The sequence below is a fragment of the Paramormyrops kingsleyae genome, chromosome 24 (genome assembly GCF_048594095.1).
Source record: "Paramormyrops kingsleyae isolate MSU_618 chromosome 24, PKINGS_0.4, whole genome shotgun sequence".
In the NCBI taxonomy this organism is placed as follows: Eukaryota; Metazoa; Chordata; class Actinopteri; order Osteoglossiformes; family Mormyridae; genus Paramormyrops; species Paramormyrops kingsleyae.
The window spans coordinates 12,061,866-12,080,105 of record NC_132820.1 but is presented as its reverse complement, the minus strand read 5'-3'; the positions used below and the strand labels follow the sequence as shown (position 1 = coordinate 12,080,105).

The 18,240-nt window shown below is 43.1% G+C and overlaps 2 protein-coding genes across 3 annotated transcripts in view; both read right to left on the bottom strand.

Annotated features, from left to right (window-relative positions):
- gucy2d (guanylate cyclase 2D, retinal) overlaps positions 1–13,188 on the bottom strand; it is a 23,427-nt gene extending 10,239 nt beyond the window's left edge. The window contains exons 1-3 of one of the 2 annotated variants that reach the window (XM_072706821.1): positions 13,068–13,188; positions 1,203–1,374; positions 383–1,026 (exon numbers count right to left, since the gene is read on the bottom strand). In XM_072706821.1, the coding sequence (XP_072562922.1) occupies positions 383–1,007 (625 nt within the window). In that variant the 5' untranslated portion in view covers positions 1,008–1,026; positions 1,203–1,374; positions 13,068–13,188. Of the gene's footprint in view, positions 1–382; positions 1,375–13,067 lie in introns of both variants that reach the window. The other variant, XM_072706820.1, reaches the window with a different exon arrangement.
- Positions 12,454–18,240, bottom strand: LOC111860854 (eukaryotic translation initiation factor 4E type 2-like). Its single transcript, XM_023844922.2, has 9 exons — positions 18,001–18,240; positions 17,608–17,713; positions 17,261–17,395; positions 16,921–17,025; positions 16,492–16,644; positions 15,896–16,032; positions 13,997–15,540; positions 13,632–13,687; positions 12,454–13,341 (listed from the first exon to the last, which is right to left on the bottom strand). The coding sequence occupies exons 1-7, from the start codon at positions 18,015–18,017 to the stop codon at positions 15,501–15,503; spliced, it is 693 nt and encodes a 230-aa protein (XP_023700690.1). The 5' UTR covers positions 18,018–18,240; the 3' UTR covers positions 12,454–13,341; positions 13,632–13,687; positions 13,997–15,500.

The following is an 18,240-nucleotide window of genomic DNA, read 5'->3' as shown; positions in this document are numbered from 1 at the left end:
CGTAGACCTCCTTGTGGAAAAAAATGACAATGTAGTCATGAAAGACTTCAAAATTACAAGGCTGTTTTAGCCCCCCCCCAAACACTCCAGGATTTTTCCTTAAGCTCATCACAAACACCCCAGCCAGCAGACAAGTAAAATGCATGGCATAAATAATGGTGAACAGGGTTCACTAAGGAGCATCAAAACCCAGCAGGTTTGGGATAACCACACATGGTCAGTCACCGCCTAGTTTGACCCAATCAGACCCAGTAAACTAATAAAAAGTGGGTTAAGCCATTTGATGACTTTTTGGGTTTCAAAGCCTTTGGTTTCCACGGTTCCTGTCCAGTACAACCCAACAATGTGCACTTATCACATCACAAGAACACTTGCTTTGTACCTTTGACTTGATCAGTGTTTCGGATTTTCTGTAGGGCTTTCCTGGGACCCTCTGCGTCTGCCTTTATGGTGACCACAATGCCGACAGGTAGTCCGAGGGCTCTCAGCGAGGAGGCCAGCTCCTGCCCCGTGGCCACCCACAGTTCCTCTCCCGAGGTGACGACGGCCACATGTGCCCAACGGAAGAAGCGCAGCACGGCAAACAGCACATGGGAGGAGAGGGGCAGTGACCGGAGGAAGCTGGGATACGAGCCGCCTTCCATGTTGGGTTTCAGGCAGGACCACGACATTAGCCCCTTGTTCCAGTTCTTGGCTAACAGGGCTGCCGATGAGCAGTAGCCTGGGTTGGCAGGACCCAGGAAGGCCGAGGCGTAGGCTTGCAGCTCGGTGAAGCGTGCGAGCGCCCGGGAGCTCTGGCAATCCTCGTTGACCAAGATGTAGTCGTACCAGTAACCTCTGCTCAAGTGAGGGTCTTTGTTGATGCGACTCATGGCGAGCTGCGCTGCCAGGTCGGGCAAGGCTTTGGAGAAGAAGGGGTCACATCTCCAGGGTCCAACGATGGCTATTTTGTAGGTGGTGCTCCATGCACAGGGCACGTATGCAGCCATTAGCAAGAGAATGAACATCCAGCTGCTGCACCAGCTCCTTGTGTGGAGTGATGGAGAGAACATTGTGGCAAATGGGTCGTCATCTGTAGGAGAGACACGTGTCCCATCCTTCTTTCGTCTCCTGGTCGCAATGGCACCCAGCTGCCACCGGGGGTGATTGGAAAGACTGATGAGGAAGCAGGAGTCCGTACGGCTCGGCATGGTGCCACCTACCTCAGTCTGCCAGCAGGAGGCGCAGTCAAGGGTTCTGGGTGGAGGTGGTCAACTTGGTGGGTGACCAGGCAGAATTAGGGTTTCTGGATACCTTGCCCTTCTCCACTGACTGGTGCAGCGGACTAGCCCACGGCTGCCTGTGTGTTTGAACGCTGGAGCATTGCTGGGCTCGCTGTCAGGGGAAGAAAGAGGCAGAGATGTTTCACATTAGTTGGCGCTTGAGTGAAGGTCAGGAGGTTATAGAGACATACTCAGTGAGACGGGGGTATGTTTTATAACCCCAAATATTTCTGTGTATCCAGTAAATGTAGAAGGTAATAGGAAGGGTATGATGTTAACACACAGGTTTGGTTGGTAGTTATCAGCAAACCACTGCTGCTTCTTCACAGATGGAAAATCCCCTGTAAACAGCTTTAGAAATGAGGGACACACAAAGTGCACGCCCAAAGTCACTAATAAACTAAAACCTGCTCCTTTAATGCCATGCAAGCCTATTAAATGCTCAGAGTATTACTAGGAAAACAGATGAAGCAGGAGAATATCAGGTGGGGCATCTGCAGAGGCCAGCCAGACGATAGGATGGATGGGGAGATGAGGAACAGATAAATGAACAGAAACATAGCTGTGTGACACAGATCAGAGAAAGAGTGTAGGATGCCGAAACAGGATGGGCGAGTCTGCAATGCAGAAACTGCAAAGTGGGTCTTAGATCATCTGCAAAACGGTCTGAAAAGATGACAGAGAATCTGAGAACTTTGGTCACCAGCCACACCTTTGGTGTTAAATCAATTAACTAAGAAGAATCCTGTCGGTTCGGGATTTCCACCTGTATCACTTTATGAACTTTAAGTCACACGCTGTCCATTTTGCTTTTCGTTTTACAAATATAAATTTTTGGGTCCAATCCATCAAAATGTTTCCCACTCTCTTTAGGGATCTCAAGGTTCTCATCCTTCCTTTATCCCCTCCATATGTGCCGCTGAAAGGGACATCTTCAAAAAAAAATACTTTTAGCGAGATAAGCAGTTAAAACACAGCCAGATGGACTTTCATTCATACTCCAAAGCTGCAGTAAAACATCTAAAAGCTGGTCTGACTTTTGTCCATTTATGGTAAGAAACATATGTGGATTCACAAAACTGACGACACATTAGGTGCTGTGAAAACACACTAGACCAGTTTTGCTACTGGCATTTTGACATGGTGTTAACATAATTTGCCATCTTGTTCATCCTTTTATGGAATTTACCCGGTGAAGATGGCTGGATATTGTAAGTGAGTGATTCAGCCCGAGTTTCTCTCAAGGATCCTTGCTTAGGATGAAACCTACGGCCATCAGGTAACAGTAGAGTGTGTGTTTTTGACTACCCACTGAAGGTCTAGGGCAGGGAAGACGTTACATGTGGGTTTTTGGTTAGTTACCAGCAGCTTAAAGGCCTCAGAGGCTGCCTCTGTAACCTCCCTTAAGCAGTCACGCCGAGTCAGCGATTTGCCGCTGTTTCGTTTCCTGAATGCCAAACTCACACCCATCCACATCCTGAACAGAAAAGCATAGGTGTTGTTCTCCTCATTAACTTCCCTCTTTCATCAGTGAAATACACCCTCACGTTTTGTTCTTAATTATCATTCCTGGTAATATTGCTATATTGTTTAATAGTGAAGCCGCTCGCCATGTCACGAGCACGTCTTTGTCTAAACCAGATCACGCAGTGTCACCATTACGACACAGCCGCCAGTTAAACCGGCTCAGACAGCCATCCGTCTGTTTTAAAAATATTTCCAATCAAAAATGGCTATTCTTCAAGCTTGAAAGTCACAAAGCACCATGTGGTCCAAACAGTTCTTGATGGTGCCGGTACTCCCCTTGTTATTCAGTACCCGCAGATATTGAGAGGTGCCAGTACCCAAACAAAGACAAAGTGGTGCTGGAAGTGCACACTGGTTAGTACCAACCCACTTCAAGCACTGGATCCAAAGAGGCAACAGTGAGCCAGCGGAAAGCAGCCATGTTCAGTCCGAGGTAGTGGACCAAGTGTGCCAATAGTCTTGGGTTCGCTCATGTTGGCTGACTCTACATGAAAAGCAGCCGCTTTGGCCTTTCGCATTTCTGCTTTCCAGTTTTATTGCCGCACATGTTCCGAGGAACACAATTAAATTCTTACGCAATGATTGCAGGGGAGGGGACAGGTGCACGGGGGACAAACAACAACCCAATACAGGACAAAACAAAAGCACAATAAAAAAACAAGACAGTGCAAGACAAAAGACAATGCAATGTAGGAGTTTTAGTCACCACAAGGCGCGGGGTGTGTGGCAATCCATTATTACATCATTTATACAGAATGGTACATGAAACAGGGAAAAAGAGAAGGAAAAGAAAGAAAGCCAGCATTATTACTTTTAGCACTATTACCACAATACTATTGTTGTTAGCGCTATTGCTGTTAGCACTATTACCGCTAGCGCTATTGCCGTTAGCACTATTACCGCTAGCACTATTGCCGTTAGCACTATTACCGCTAGCACTATTGCCGTTAGCACTATTGCCGTTAGCACTATTGCTGTTAGCAATATTACCGCTAGCACTATTACCGCTAGCACTATTGCCGTTAGCACTATTGCTGTTAGCAATATTACCGCTAGCACTATTGTCGTTAGCAATATTACCGCTAGCACTATTGTCGTTAGCACTATTACCGCTAGCACTATTGTCGTTAGCAATATTACCGCTAGCACTATTGTCGTTAGCACTATTACCGCTAGCACTATTGCCGTTAGCACTACTGCCGCTAGCTCTGTTGCCCTTAGCACTATTACTTTTCTAAAAACACAACACATACGAAATAAAAGCAGGCTTCCCCATCTTTTTATGTTCACTTCATTCTGTATTTAGCCCACCAAACCGGTGACATCACTGCTAGGCCGCTGCATGACCATCAGTCAGCTAGCTTACCAGGTGTCTTTTTAAAATTAATTACTTCATTCATTGGTAAATAATTATGTTTAGAAAAAACACAAAAATGTGTTAACAAGAAAGAAATCAGCTTCTGGACCTGAAATGCCCAACACTGGTAGCATATTCCTTATTCTTTGGGTGATATTTTACATTATTTATCATAATGAGAATCAGAATCAGGTTTATTGGTTTATAGGTTTATAAGTATGTGTGTGGCACATCTATGTTCCCTATGTTATCTATGTTCCCAGTCATCTTAAAGGAGCAGAAACAATCTTTAAGGTGATTGTGTTCTAATCCACTCCCCAAGTGTGTAGGACGTGCATGTTCTCCTTATGTGTGTGGGTACAACACCCCCCTCCCCTCAAACCTCTGCCAGATAAGTAAATAGAAAATGGATGGGGTGACACTGCCTGTTTACGTTACGGAACATATTGACATTTAAAATCATTTAAAATACAAATAATGACCCATTTTTAGGGTGTTCCTTCATTGTGACCTTAGTCAGCCGTTCACAAACATGTCACACAAACATGTGCCCAGACGAGTATCTACAGACTGGCAAAAATCTTAACTCAACAGATGCCTCTTTTTGAAAGCAAAAGTGTTCTTCTAACCTGCATTGTTACTTATTATCAGCTAATGGGCTGCAGCTGGATGGTTTTGCCTCCCAGCATTGTCTGCAAGCTAATTGTCCTGATGCTTAAGTGTTTGACTTGGGCTCAACAATGAACAAGGCTGGAGAAAACAGGAAATTGGACGTTAGAATTTGGGAATGCAACCAATCAGCCGATTAATACATCTTTGCCTTATGCTTATGCATGAAACTGTCCTCAGCTCCTCTTTTACCTTTTTGACTAAGAGAGACGTACAATCAAGAGACTGTCTTAGAACCTCCGAGTACCATGAACGTGACTCACTTCTTTGAAGAGTCCCTGACCATCTCTCAGTTACGGTGAGCTCAGCCTCGCTCTTGGGAGCTGAGATTCCTTTAATTTGAAGAAATAATCGACACACCAAGCTGAAAACGAATGTTTTCGTCGAAGCTGACGATCTGCGCAATTTTGCCTTCATTACTCTGTGCCAGTGTCGGCCTCCTAATCAGCATGTCATACACGCGACTTCTACCAAACAACCTGTGATACAGTAAGTGATTATATGTAAATGTCTTGCACTTATTAATTGATAAATGACACGATCAGACGGGGAAAAAAACAGACTAAACCTGGAACCACATTATTCCAAAGAAATCTCACCCCCCATACCCCCCCCCCCCCCAAACCCACAACTGAGGATTCTTGAAGAATTATCAAGTCCCATCTTTGCTGACAGCAGTATTTTTCTAATGCACTATTACTGTTCAAGGTTGTCATGGCAGCAATACAGCCGTCTCTCTTGCTGACAGAGTTGTTTGCCAGTGTCAATAACTCAGCACCTTAAGCATGATGACATCCTGGTAAGGAATCTGACAGCTGGACCCCTCGAACTGGGTGAATTATCCTATCTCTCGCAGTACTTTCTCACTTGGTGACACTTCGCTTGACGGGGCACAAATACTTAGCGATAACTGCTATTGAAGTACGAATCATAGACAGATATGGTCGCTACTTGAGATAAAAGATGTCATGATTCATTAATGATGAACAAACATAAGGTCAATATTACACTTGTGTTATTCATGATTTGTTCCTTCAGTAGTTCCTTCAGGTGCTCTCAGTGGTTTACAGAATCAACGGATATAGTGACAAATATAGTAACTGCTTGGGATAAAAAGTTGCATCATAATTCATGAATGATGAACAAATATGAGGTCAGTATTTCATGTTATTCATGACTTGTTCCTTCAGTTGTCCCTTCAGTAGTTCACAAAGGTTTATAGAATTTACAGATATAGTAACAAACATAGCAGCTGCTTGGAATAAAACATGTGCCACAATTCAATGATGAATTAATATGACATCAATATGTGACTAAGACTTAGTTTGTGGTTAATTAATACATAATTAATAGCATAATACTATATTATTTGTGCCATGTTAAGTGTTATTGTTGCTTCACTAATTTACACTCCTGGGTTTGGATTTTTTGCACCATTCACTTTTTTAGCAGTGATGCACATCAAGATCATTTTAGATGCCGATGGTGAATTGCCTTCAGATTTTATGCTGCTTTCTGTATAAGCCTAGTGCTTTATCCATCTTCCAGTTGCTTATCCAGTACGCTAGTCCATCACACCTTACTGGAAATGTACAGACAGAAGCTTTGAACAACAAGATAAATCCTAAATAACTGGTACAAACTCCACACAGATGGGGGATTCAAACCCATAACCTCAACGGTGCGAGTCAGCGACACTTTCCGCTGAGCCACCATAATACCCTGCACCAGGTCATCATCACCTGGGGTAGAATTGCATGGGCCGATCGAATTTCAGTTAACCCAGAATTAATAGGCGCAAGAAGCATTACACAAGCCCGTTTGGGAGCTTGAGTCCGCAAGCTGCCTGCCACACAAGTAAACAACATAAGCTTAAACCAAAATATATAAATGTATAAAATCTAAATATATGTCCTGTTGCACCATAAGAAACCATTTCTTAAAAACACCACCAATTATGTGCATGTATGTGTGCGTGTGTGTATGTGTGTGTGTCTATACATACTTACATATACATAGTTGTTAGTGTAAGCAAACTTGAAAAGTTTAGTGATTGAAAGCAAGAATAATTACAAAGTAATTTTGCTTATAAAGGTTCCATCTTGTGTTCAGTACATGATGGTTTGTTAGCCGTAAGTATCTAACTCCATTTGAGTTCCAGGACGTAAATAACGGTATATCACAATGGTGCAGATTTATGGATGGTGGGGACGTGGCCCTACCAATAATGTGGGAGTACTGTGTTTAGGGGGTGGGGGGGTTCAGGGGTGTCTGGTGTTTACTAATACTGAAACCAAAATGCCCTTAGTATATCAGCTTCAGTCAGCAAAAGCATTGCTTGTTTGGGCAGTGGTGGCTTAATGGTTAGGGAAGTGCAGTTGCAATTGAAAGATTGCTGGTTTGAATCCCTGACCAGCAAAGCACCACTGAGGTACCCTGAGCAAGGTCCTGCTCTCTGGGGGCTGAATTAGTTGCCCCCTGCTATGGCACATACGGGTTAAATGCAGAGGACACATTTTGCTGTGGTGTGTAAACAATGACAATTGATCACTAAATTCTAAGTTGTTTTGTCATTTCAGTCCTGTAAGCATCTCAGCATTCAATATTATTTAATGTAAAATAGTATTCCAGAGCACTCATAGTTAACACTTACTTGCCTCGCATACATTCATGTACTATAATATATACCTATTTCATAGTTTCCATTCCAGATTTAATAAACTATGGCTGTACAATGGATATCTTAGATAACTCAGGCAGAAGAATTTCCTGAGGGAAAGTTACTCTGAATGCGTGAGATTGTTGGAAATACAAGATCAACTACTACACAATTCTTGAAATTTCTGAAGGGACTGAGCATCTTGCAAAGTATTTATCCAATGTTTGTCTGTCAGTGGTTTACTACGTAGTGCTGGGCTTGTAAAAATTTTGCGCAGAAAAGATTTATATACATTATGAATCAAAATTTTATTCTGTCGACGCAACGTGTTTTAGAAATGATGGTCCTTACCTGTGTGTTCACATGTCTCAGTGATCAGACCCTGGAGATCACAGATCAGTGGGCCTATTGTTGGGTCCGTCTCAGTCGAAAAGAATGTTCATGAAACCTTTCAGGGCGGGCAGTAGGATCATAGAAATCTTGAAGTATTATTGGTGAACAGATGACATTCCGGAATCAATGGTCCCATTGCTTCCGATTTGTTGTTTGAAACTCTTGAGATCTGTCTTGATCTTTAATCTCCCCTTCGGTTTGCCTGTTACTTTATATTGCATAAAAACTCTTTAGGAAGATTGCATCAAATGCCTTCCTGAAGTGAATCAAATAGCGACTTGTTAATCAAAGAATCAGAATCTTTACAACGAAATTGGGTGCAGTCCCTTTCAGTGCAAAGCCATTTTAGAAGGAAAAAAAAAACTGTGACTTGTTGGAAAATTTCCAGAACAGACAGAAGTTGATGAAAAACTCGGTTTCCCTCTATTATTCAACAATAATTTGTTGGCCTACTTTGGACTGGGACCTGCCCCAAACCAAAGGCTGATCAACAGAAAACGCTGCTCCAGGGATTAGGGTTAGTAACTCCAAGCTTCTCATCTCACTAAAATTGGATAGACAGAGAGAGAGAGAGAGAGAGAGAGAGAGAGAGAGAATGGAGGGCAAAGCAGGTCAAGACACATCAGTCACTTCTCAGTCTTCTTTAGCCTTTAATCCATGAAACCACAGCTGGGGGAGGGGGGGTCAGGGATCAGCATGTCGGTGCCCCTCGCAGTATGTGCCTGTTTCGTTTGGGTGGGTTCTTACTGTGAGGTGGCTACACAGAGTCCACCTCTATTGAACAGTGCCAGCATCATCTCACTATATTTGTTAAAGATCAGTGTTTTCCAGCCCAGTCTTCAGGGACCCTCAGACAGTCCACGGGAGCTGGGAGGGAGCAAAAACGTGGACCATCTGCAAGTCCCCCAAGACTGGGTTGAAAAAACAGATACACTGTAGATGTTTAATATAAATGTGCTACGTGTAAAGTTTCAAAGCATTCTAGGTTGATGATTTTGGCCTATCAGTCATATATGATGAAAGCATGGCTGTTACTAAGCAACCTTGAGCATTTCCTATATGACATCACGACTATCAGGTACAAGACCTGATTTTTAGTATTAATTCAGAAATAAATGTATTAGACAGATGTCAAATATTTAGATAGTTCCTACTATTGTCCCCATTTCACGTTTACTTTTCTGACTACAAGAAGAATTTGTTGCAGATCACTTGGCAGTACAAATACAAATTACAAATTTAACTGAAGTGACTAATTCAGAATATCCCTAAGTGTGTCATTTTTAGTAGTACATTCTCTTAAAGCTCTTTCTGCAACACCAATGTGTCCTTACAATGCAAAGTCCCATACTCTGTTAAATGCAAAGTAACGCAGCGCCAGAACAGTGATTACTAAAAGCATATGGTATAAGATCATTCATTATTGTTGATCAAACTGAAGATTCTATTGCAGAACTAGGCACTCTGTTCTAGAACTGGATAAAATGTCATAGGTCATGCAATTTTTTTGTCTGTGAGAATGCATTGTATTATGTCATGTGTTAATTGCAGGATAAAATTACCTAGACAGAAGTATTTATGACTAGGAATGAACAGTTAGTGAGATTTTTCTTTTGTGAAACAAATTTATATGTATTTCCTTCATCATGGGGAAAAACACTCCTGTCATACTTGTGAGACAAGCCTCGCAGAAACTACCCATAATCAGATTCCTCAGTTACCTACTATCCTCATCTGATATTTTTGGGTATGTGTTGGTAATCGAGGCAGGAGACACAGCGAAATACTGACATTTATTTTTCAAGAGCTATTTTCAGTGTCTAGGACCATAATATACTTTGTGAATATATTCCATTCACCCAGAGCCTTCAGTACTGTGTATCACGACCATTGCATCAGCAGGAAGGAGACCAACATGACAGATTGTTACAATGAATGAATGATAGAATCGAAAGCATAATTATTTGTTAATCTGTACCAGCCAAACTGTTTCTACTACCTGCGAACATGGAGTATTGTATGCGACAAATTCTTGTTAATGATAGAATTTTTATTCATGCTTTTGTGCGGCAAATCACCACGGATGTCTTGTATCGGTGATTACAGCAAATGGATTACTGAACTCACTTTTGGCTCCTGCATACAGAAAAGACTCCAGAAAGATTACTATAAAAAAATACTGATGACGACCTTAAGATTGGTTTAAATTTAGACCCCAGTGCTTAGATTGGATCCGTGAAACGGATTTAGTCAGGCATCTGCTCCCAAGCTAAACTGGGCTGCAAATACCCACAGGAGAGCAACCTTGGGAAGTAAGCTCCGGGACACAGTGGGGTGAGTATGCGGGGGTCACACAGAAGGAGGGGACAGGGGTCACTGAGCCAGGAATGACAGCCACTGAGGATGTGGAGACACAGCTACACAGAGATGGGCATTGATGCTATTAGGAGATGTGCAAAGTGAAACGAAATGTAAATGTAAATGACCATGTCTGCCACTTCGAGTCTGTGTGTGTGTGTGTGTGTGTGTGTGTGTGCACTAGAGAGGTAGAGTCCTGCTCTGATAAGCAGATTACTCAAGATTGGCTCCTGCTAAACTGTGCAGCTCTTTGAAACCTGCTAATCAGCATGCATTCTGCGCTGCCAGAACTAACAGGACCAGCTGTACTGGTGCACAACCTCGGGCTGGAAAAGAATGAAGCAGATGTTTACAGTAAAGTGGGAGGGACATGGCAGCACCACAAAAGCCTTAATTACGGCTCAAGGCGCACAGAGTGACACGGCCAAATCTCACCCAAATTTTTCTGATACTTTTCCAGCAGTTAAATGCTTGGCAATGGCAGACTGAGAAGAAACCCGGCAAGGGTGGTGCAGTCTGTCTGCCGTCTGACTCCCTGCCTGCCGTCTGTCTGAAGGCTACGGTACCAGTCCATCTCAGGGCACGCACACACACTCCATGGGCAATCAGGAACACCTCTTTGCTTGCGGGTGGAATCTGACATGAGGCTGGATTCGAACCCCCAGCTCTGGTGGTGTGCGTTACCTTTTCGGCGAGCTAAAGAGCAAAAATAACAGGATTGTCGGTCATGATTTATCTTCCTGCTTTGACACAGCGCCTCCGCACCCTGTCCCCCGCAAAGGTTTATGTTAGCTTAACTAAATTAGAGGTTACACAATGCCCTGCCTAACATGTGCACTGCTATTCCTCTTTGTTCAGCCTCAGAAGCTGACAGCTAGTAATTTATCGGATTATCTAGTATGGTGATACCTATCTACAAATATTCAGATTTTACTCAAAGGAGTTCACGTATCTTACGGTATCTGCCTGTTCACCAAGGTTAGCGTTTAAAAAGTCTTTTTTGGGTCATCAAATTCATTTTTTCATATTTTCAGGGGAGAGGGCAACCACATCAGTTTATTGTGATGTAGTTGCCCTGTGGTGTAGTTGTGCTGTGGTTTTGAGTATTACTTATGCGATTCTGCAAAGGTCTGTCAAGCCAACCAGTCTACATCCAAGTTTAGTTTGGGCTTGATGACTCAGCAGTCAGTAAGGGCAATGGCAAGCTTCTGCTCTGTTTTTATCTCACATTCTGATCTGCATATCTGCATGGGCATGACCCATGAAATATGCATGACATTTCTTTTACCTAATAGTAAATGATATTAAATGTGACGGCCGTATCATTTTATAAGTGGTGATATGATTGCGAGCATGAATAACTCTGTATACTGTCTCCATTATGGGATACAGGAACATTTAAATGGAGTGTGGAATTCTATTCCCAAATCCTTGGTGCGGAGCAGGTGATGGAAAAGTTATTCAATCACCTCAGAACCAGTTGGCTATTCCAAGAAACACGCCCCCTTGTGGTTCACTTAAGTGATTATGCTTAGATTTTACTTTTATTTTAAATCCAATGATATTGCTGCATATTTTACTGAAGTATTTCGAATTAAGCACCTCTTCCTTACGGATGCTATAGCAGGGCCATTCCTGGAACTTGAATCAGCAGCTTTTTGTCCACAAGGCCACAGTCCCAACCACTAAGCTCTCTGTTGCCATAGAAGTGTCATTCGCAGCTGTTAGGAAGCTACATCCTGCAGTTAAGGTGAGGCTTTGAGCAGAATCCTGAGCTTGGATCTTTAGGTTGGCAAGTGGTTTGTGTTGAGCGGTCAGGGTTGACCGTTGACCATATTCTTATTGTGTTATTGTGTTTTCACCTTTGTTTACTGGACTGTAAAAAGAAAGGTAAATTATTGTCAGCAGGGCTGCACAAAAGAACAGTTAAATAAAAATAGGATAAGTTGCCAAAACTTAAGATAAGTAGTAATTCACAGTAAGAAAACCAATAATGTGGAATCTTGGAAATAAATTAAAAGAACCATAGCCTCACAGTATTGTAGTTTTCTTAAGTGCAAACAATGCCCCAGTTGATGGACAGTTCTGTCAGTAAGCCAGGAAAGTAAGATGAATGAATTGTACTATCATATACGTTCCATATAATTTGCATTCAAGTAAAATAAAAAGCAGGTCTAAGCATGTATTCTTAAAGGGTAATTTCCCAAAGTGATTGTGTAACGCACTACTGAAATGTCAAAATGATTTATTATGATTTACAGCTAAGCAATATTTACAGAGAATCAGAGAAGACCTGAAAATGCATGCAGGCTTTATTAAGAATGACGGATTACTGAAATGCATATCCAGTGAGATGAAGACCATGGTATCCAGTAACAGCCAGATACCTAACACCTGAGACAAATACTTTATATAATTACTGTCACAATTGTCTGTAAAGCTTTTCCACTATTTGTCATTTTTCCATCCATCCACTCTTCCATCCATCCATTTTCCATGCCCAGATGTGTTATGCAGGGGGTCTGGAGCCAATGCCAGAAGCTACTGGCACCAAATTTTTATTCCTATTTATATTATTATAGTTACACCTCTGATATAAAATACCTTTATGTACCTGCCCCAGCTTCATCTAATGCTGTGATTGACTCAGAATTATCTTTGATAGGGCACAGACCATCATAGCAGGATAAATAATCATCGACGTCGAAGCCATCATCATCATAATCATCATCATCGTCATCGTCATCATCATCATCATCATCATCATCCACGTCACACATTAGGCAACGAAAGCAGAAACGAGTTTCACATTCGGGACACTGGATGTTCGGGCATCCTTCACCTGAATGTGTCACAAGGGTCCTGCACGCGGGGCAGATCCGGAAGAAGGGACAGCCCTTCACCATGCTGTGTTCCTTCGTGATGCGCTCGCTTGACAGGAGAGCGGTTCGCGTCTGGCAGAACGGCAGCGCGCAGGAGCTGCCCTCCTGCCCGCGCCACTTGCGGCGGCACGAGCAGCAGAACTGGTAGATGCGGCGCGAGCTGGAGGAGCAGTGCGGGCACAGGGCGCGCTGGCCGCGCACGTGCCTGCCGTCGCTCCGGTTGCATTTCGGGCACTGGCCGGGGACAGAGAGACAGGCAGGGGGGAAAGCACCAGCCTGTGAGCAAACATCATCACCGCTGCTGGGAAGTGCTCAGTTACCAATATTTGGGAGCTTTCGTGAGTTTACACACAATGATGTTTCACGCCGAATTACGTTAAATCCGTATTTTGGTCACTTTAAATCGAATTCATTTAGAATCAGTATCGGTTTTGGAACCAGTAAGCCCAGCCACTTCTCAAGGTACAAGCCAGACTGGGTGTCTGGTTGCCTGTTACAGGTCAGGTACACGTCACCAAACTTACCATTAGGGACGCGCTCATGGTGTCGGGTTGGGCTGTTTCTTCGGCTAGTCCGTCTGCTTCGAGAGAGGAAAAACAGAAGGGCGCAATTTGAAACGAGGTGTAAAATTAATCTGAAATTCCTTCCTGGAGGAAACCGATACTTTAAGCGGCAGTTTACCGTGCTGTACCCTACTAATATTATTGCACCTAATCATTACAGACATTAAATAAAATAAAGGCTCTCATAAGTTATCATTTAAAATCTTCAAAGTCGCGTAAGTCCCTACCGTCCATACCCGAATCTATGGCCTTGCCTAATAAAAATTCTTTCGTAAAATTGCGAGACGTACTTTTAAGAATATGCAATTCAGTAAGCAGCGCCATACCTACAATTCTTCTATTACGGGAAGACAGTGACAATCGTTTTTCGAATTGGTCCACAGCGGAGAAAAATAACTCAGAAATCAACGATATTTGTAACAAAATATTTATCGAGTGACTTCCTCAAGCCCATACGGGATCGAAGGGGATTCCCGCACATTACAGAAGTGAAATCGGATACTTTTGGTTTCGCTCATGAGGTTCGGCGAAACTCCACTTATAAGTTGACTGTCTCTATGAAGCTGAACTTTTATTTTCCTTTATTTCCGTTTAGCTTTACAGTCTTGACCAACTACAAGATCGTTATGCAGCGCGCCAACGTATGATGCATAACCATGGATTTGCATAACTGGTACGCAAGTGGCCATTCACCTTTAAAAGTGATTGTTGTGACAGCGTGAATGCGTTCATATTTATGTGCATTTTTTTGCCGATATGACAAGGAATTCTCGTGCATTTTAACCTTTATATGCTAATTCGTTCTTCATTTGCGGTATAGAGGTTAAAATGCACGGTGATTTCTTGTCATATCGGCGCAAATGAGCATAAAATACGTACGCATTTGCGCTGTTACATTAATCGATGGCCGCACGTATCGCTTTTAAAGATGAATGCGTACTTGCGTACCAGTTATGTCAATCCCTGTGCATAGCAGCAAAATCACATGGCTGCGCTCAATTATAAAATAAAAACTACTCCAGCCCCGAATGAAAGCAGAGCAGAAATCAAATTACCTGTGTTCTTTATGGTTAACCGTTCAAGAGTTTTTATGTTCCAATTGTACGATTGTGAATGTTATGATACAGTAACGCAGCTGTGCTTACTGGCAGACTGGTCTGAACGGGAATCGCACCTTACGGACGAGATATACAATCTCTGCAGCTGTACCGATATCATAATGACACGTATCACACCCTTAAAACATTTACATTCACGTCCACACAATAAAAGTTAGCGTCATTCATGCACTAGTTTGGGCATATTTTGCAACGTCATACATTTTTAAAAAAAGGCTTAATTACAGTTAATTACAGCAAAAATATACACTGGAAACTAGCACAAATGTAACTATCTTTAAAACAAAATCACGTATTTTTCTGATGATGGACATTTCCTCTGATGAACTGGTATTAATTTAGGCTGAGTAAATTCAGGTTAATCTGAATGCATATTTTTCTCCATTCATTGAAGAACAGTGTAAACAGTAAATTCATAGGTTTGGGACTTGGAATTATATGGGTTGTTCCCAAACATTAAAAAAAAAAAACAACAAAAAGGAAACCAACACTAACAAAAACGCCATCAACAGTGAAAGTCATGGATGATGTCAGTCTCAAGGGGGTTCCTGGAGAAGCAGAATCAGTGTACACAGCGGTTGCTCCCAGTCTGTGGAAACAGTCTGTCCCGTTTTAATGTGTTCCCATTCATTTGCAGTGACACCAAAGTCAGTCTTGTTTGGTTAAAGCAGAGGGAGAGGGATGCATTCGGTTCTGGCCGCTTTTGCTGCTCTCACAACGTGATCTTTGTGTTGCGGAAGCTGGAATTGTCCCTGAGGAGGAAAAGCGGAGCTGTTAGAGCGGAGTAGGGGGCCGATGTGTAGAAAACAGACGGCAGGAGTGCAGCGGGATGGCAACTGCCTAGTCACATGGATGTGCTTTGCTGGTCTTGCTATAATTGCGTTTTGGCTTCAGTAGTTAAGTTATTGACTCCCCTTATGTACAAGTGCCATTAGAAAATGCTAATCTAACCAAAGTCCTCTAGCTCACGGCCTTGCGGTATATATATGTGGTGTATACACACACACACACACATTAATAATTAACATACAGCCACAAGCCAGGCCTTGAGCAGTATGTTAGCCCACTGTTAGTGGATTCTGTTCTAGTTGCGTGTGCCTTCCATACTTGAGGCTGTCGTTGTGGGTCTTGTACTCCATGATGGTGTTGGGAGGCAGGTTAAGAACGCGCCGCAGCGTGTCACGGATCCGGGAGGTGGTCACTTGATCGTTGGCCGTCTTGTTCCATATCGACAGAATGTCCTCCTGCAGGGACATGCCAGAACACACAGACACACCAAAGATCAACATCCTGTTGCCACATGGGATCCCAGACAATCCAGTTCAAACAGTACAACAGAAACAAAGTGTTCCAGCTGTAACAGGACATAACAAAGCAAAAGAAAAGCAGGCTTTTCGCTTAAATAACCACGAGATGTTACTGCTAATCTGTAGCCTTTGCTTTTCGATTGAAGTAACAGCCATCTGACATTCACACATTGAGTAGCAGACACTGACTGTGATATTTGTAGTTTATTTGCTGGTTCTCGAAAGTCCCACATGAGCAGAATATGCATCCCAATCAGCAATCAGCGTCCAGCTCTGTATGCAGTCCCACACTGGCTTGGGAAGGAAACTTAAACGACGACACAAATTGTGCTTGTCCTTCTGCTACTCAGACGACCCTCAGACGCCCCCCTCCCCAAACACACATCTCTGGCTGACCTGGAAGCGGATGGACACCACCACCCCGCAGATCTCCTCCCCCACCATGAACTGCTCTCCCAGCATGGCTAAGATGATGTTCTCCCAGAAGCGAGAAGCCAGGCCTTTCCGCAGACGGATTATCCACTTGCCCCCGTTCTTGTTCGCTTCGTCCTTGAAAACGGGGCAGCCAGAACAAAAGTCTAAATGACAGGAGTAGCTCGACTTCATCCTCCTGATCAAATTTAAAACAATTCAGACCTACGTTTGAAAAACAGCAGTCTGCACCAAGATTAAAATATGCACGATCATGAAAACCTCCGCGATGGAGGTGGATGGAACATCACACACCCAGCTTTGACGCAGTGCTAAGAACAGGCCACTGCACAATGTCCCACCTGTGTAACGTGTGTAAGTGTGTAAGGAAACACTGTGCGGCCCTGTACTCACCTCCCACATGGGCTTGATGCCTTCTTTGAATAAGTGGAAGTCACTGTGACCTGTCAGATCCCCGGGTCGAACTAAGTGGCTATAAAACTTCCAAAACTGCTCCACCTAAGACACCCAGAACAGGGAAGGTGAGTTTTACACCAAGATGGAAAGATGGACTTTTCTAAGCCACATTCATTTACATGCCACAACAGACAGTCCTGATTTTATTGCTGGACGGAAAACAGATGAAACAACACATAAATATTAAAAATTTTACAAATCAGAAACGAGTCCCTATCTGAAGTGCCCTAACGAGGAAAAAGAAATGTGTAATGAAGCAGGAGGGATGATTACTGACCGAGGCCACAGTGCCTATCTGCCGGATGTTCTGCTCGTAGCTTTGCGTGTTGGCGGGTCGGCTCGGGGTTCGGCGCGAGTACCAGAAGGTGTAGTTGTACTGAAGAGGGTGCTCCCCTGCTCCCGGAGAGATGGTCTGGCCACAGGGAGACCGATACATCGCTTTAAGTATATTATTGCAGAATAACCCATTTTAAATTAATGCATTTAAAGAGAAATTTTACCAACTAAGATTCCTAGTTAAACCATCAAATGGGGATGGACAGCATCGACTGTAGTACGTTTTACTACACACAAAAGCCAACGGAAACCATGCATCAGATATGAAGGGCAGAGTTCAGCGAGCACCTTCCGTCGCCCGTTGCTGTTCGGGATGGAGCTGTTCTCCGCATCGCTCTTCTCTTCCCGCGGGACTGCCGAACTGTCCTGGTCTCCGGTGTCGTCGTCCTTCAAACTGAAACGGTATATTAATTAGGAATATATTGTATTACCTTTTCTTCGCGAAATAAATAACTTACACTTGCAAAGCAACTAACTCTGCTAGAATCGATAGCTATTCTGCTATTTGGTTGTAACCCCCCCCCCCCCTCAAATGGCAGTTGCCAATCAGGCTTCATTTTTAATTAACGTAAATTTCAAACGATCATATTCAATATGTTGATGTTATTTCAAGCGCTGTTAAACAAGTGGAACTGCTTTAGTGTTTTGTTATATAGTAGCAGTTAGCTTCGGTGTACTTACTGGTCAAATTGGTTCATGGCTAGCTCCCAATAAAACTTACTTAGGAAAACTCTATCTCGCCAGCTTACGTACGATGTGATGTTTCGTACAGTCTATTCCTCGGGAATCGGTAATCTTCTACAAAAAAGTTAAGATTATTTTTTTTAATATTAATTAACCAGTGACAACTTGTGCAAAAGCCGACTTCATGAGATTTGCGCAGACGCAGTTCAAGTCACCAAAAAGCATGGCAACGGGCAG

Excerpts from the sequence above, each read along its gene's own strand:
- LOC111860854 (XM_023844922.2), bottom strand. Across the intron at positions 17,026-17,260 it reads AGATAGGCACTGTGGCCTCG|GTGGAGCAGTTTTGGAAGTT; the intron begins GTCAGTAATCAT and ends TGGGTGTCTTAG. Across the intron at positions 16,033-16,491 it reads TGGTGTCCATCCGCTTCCAG|GAGGACATTCTGTCGATATG; the intron begins GTCAGCCAGAGA and ends ATGTCCCTGCAG.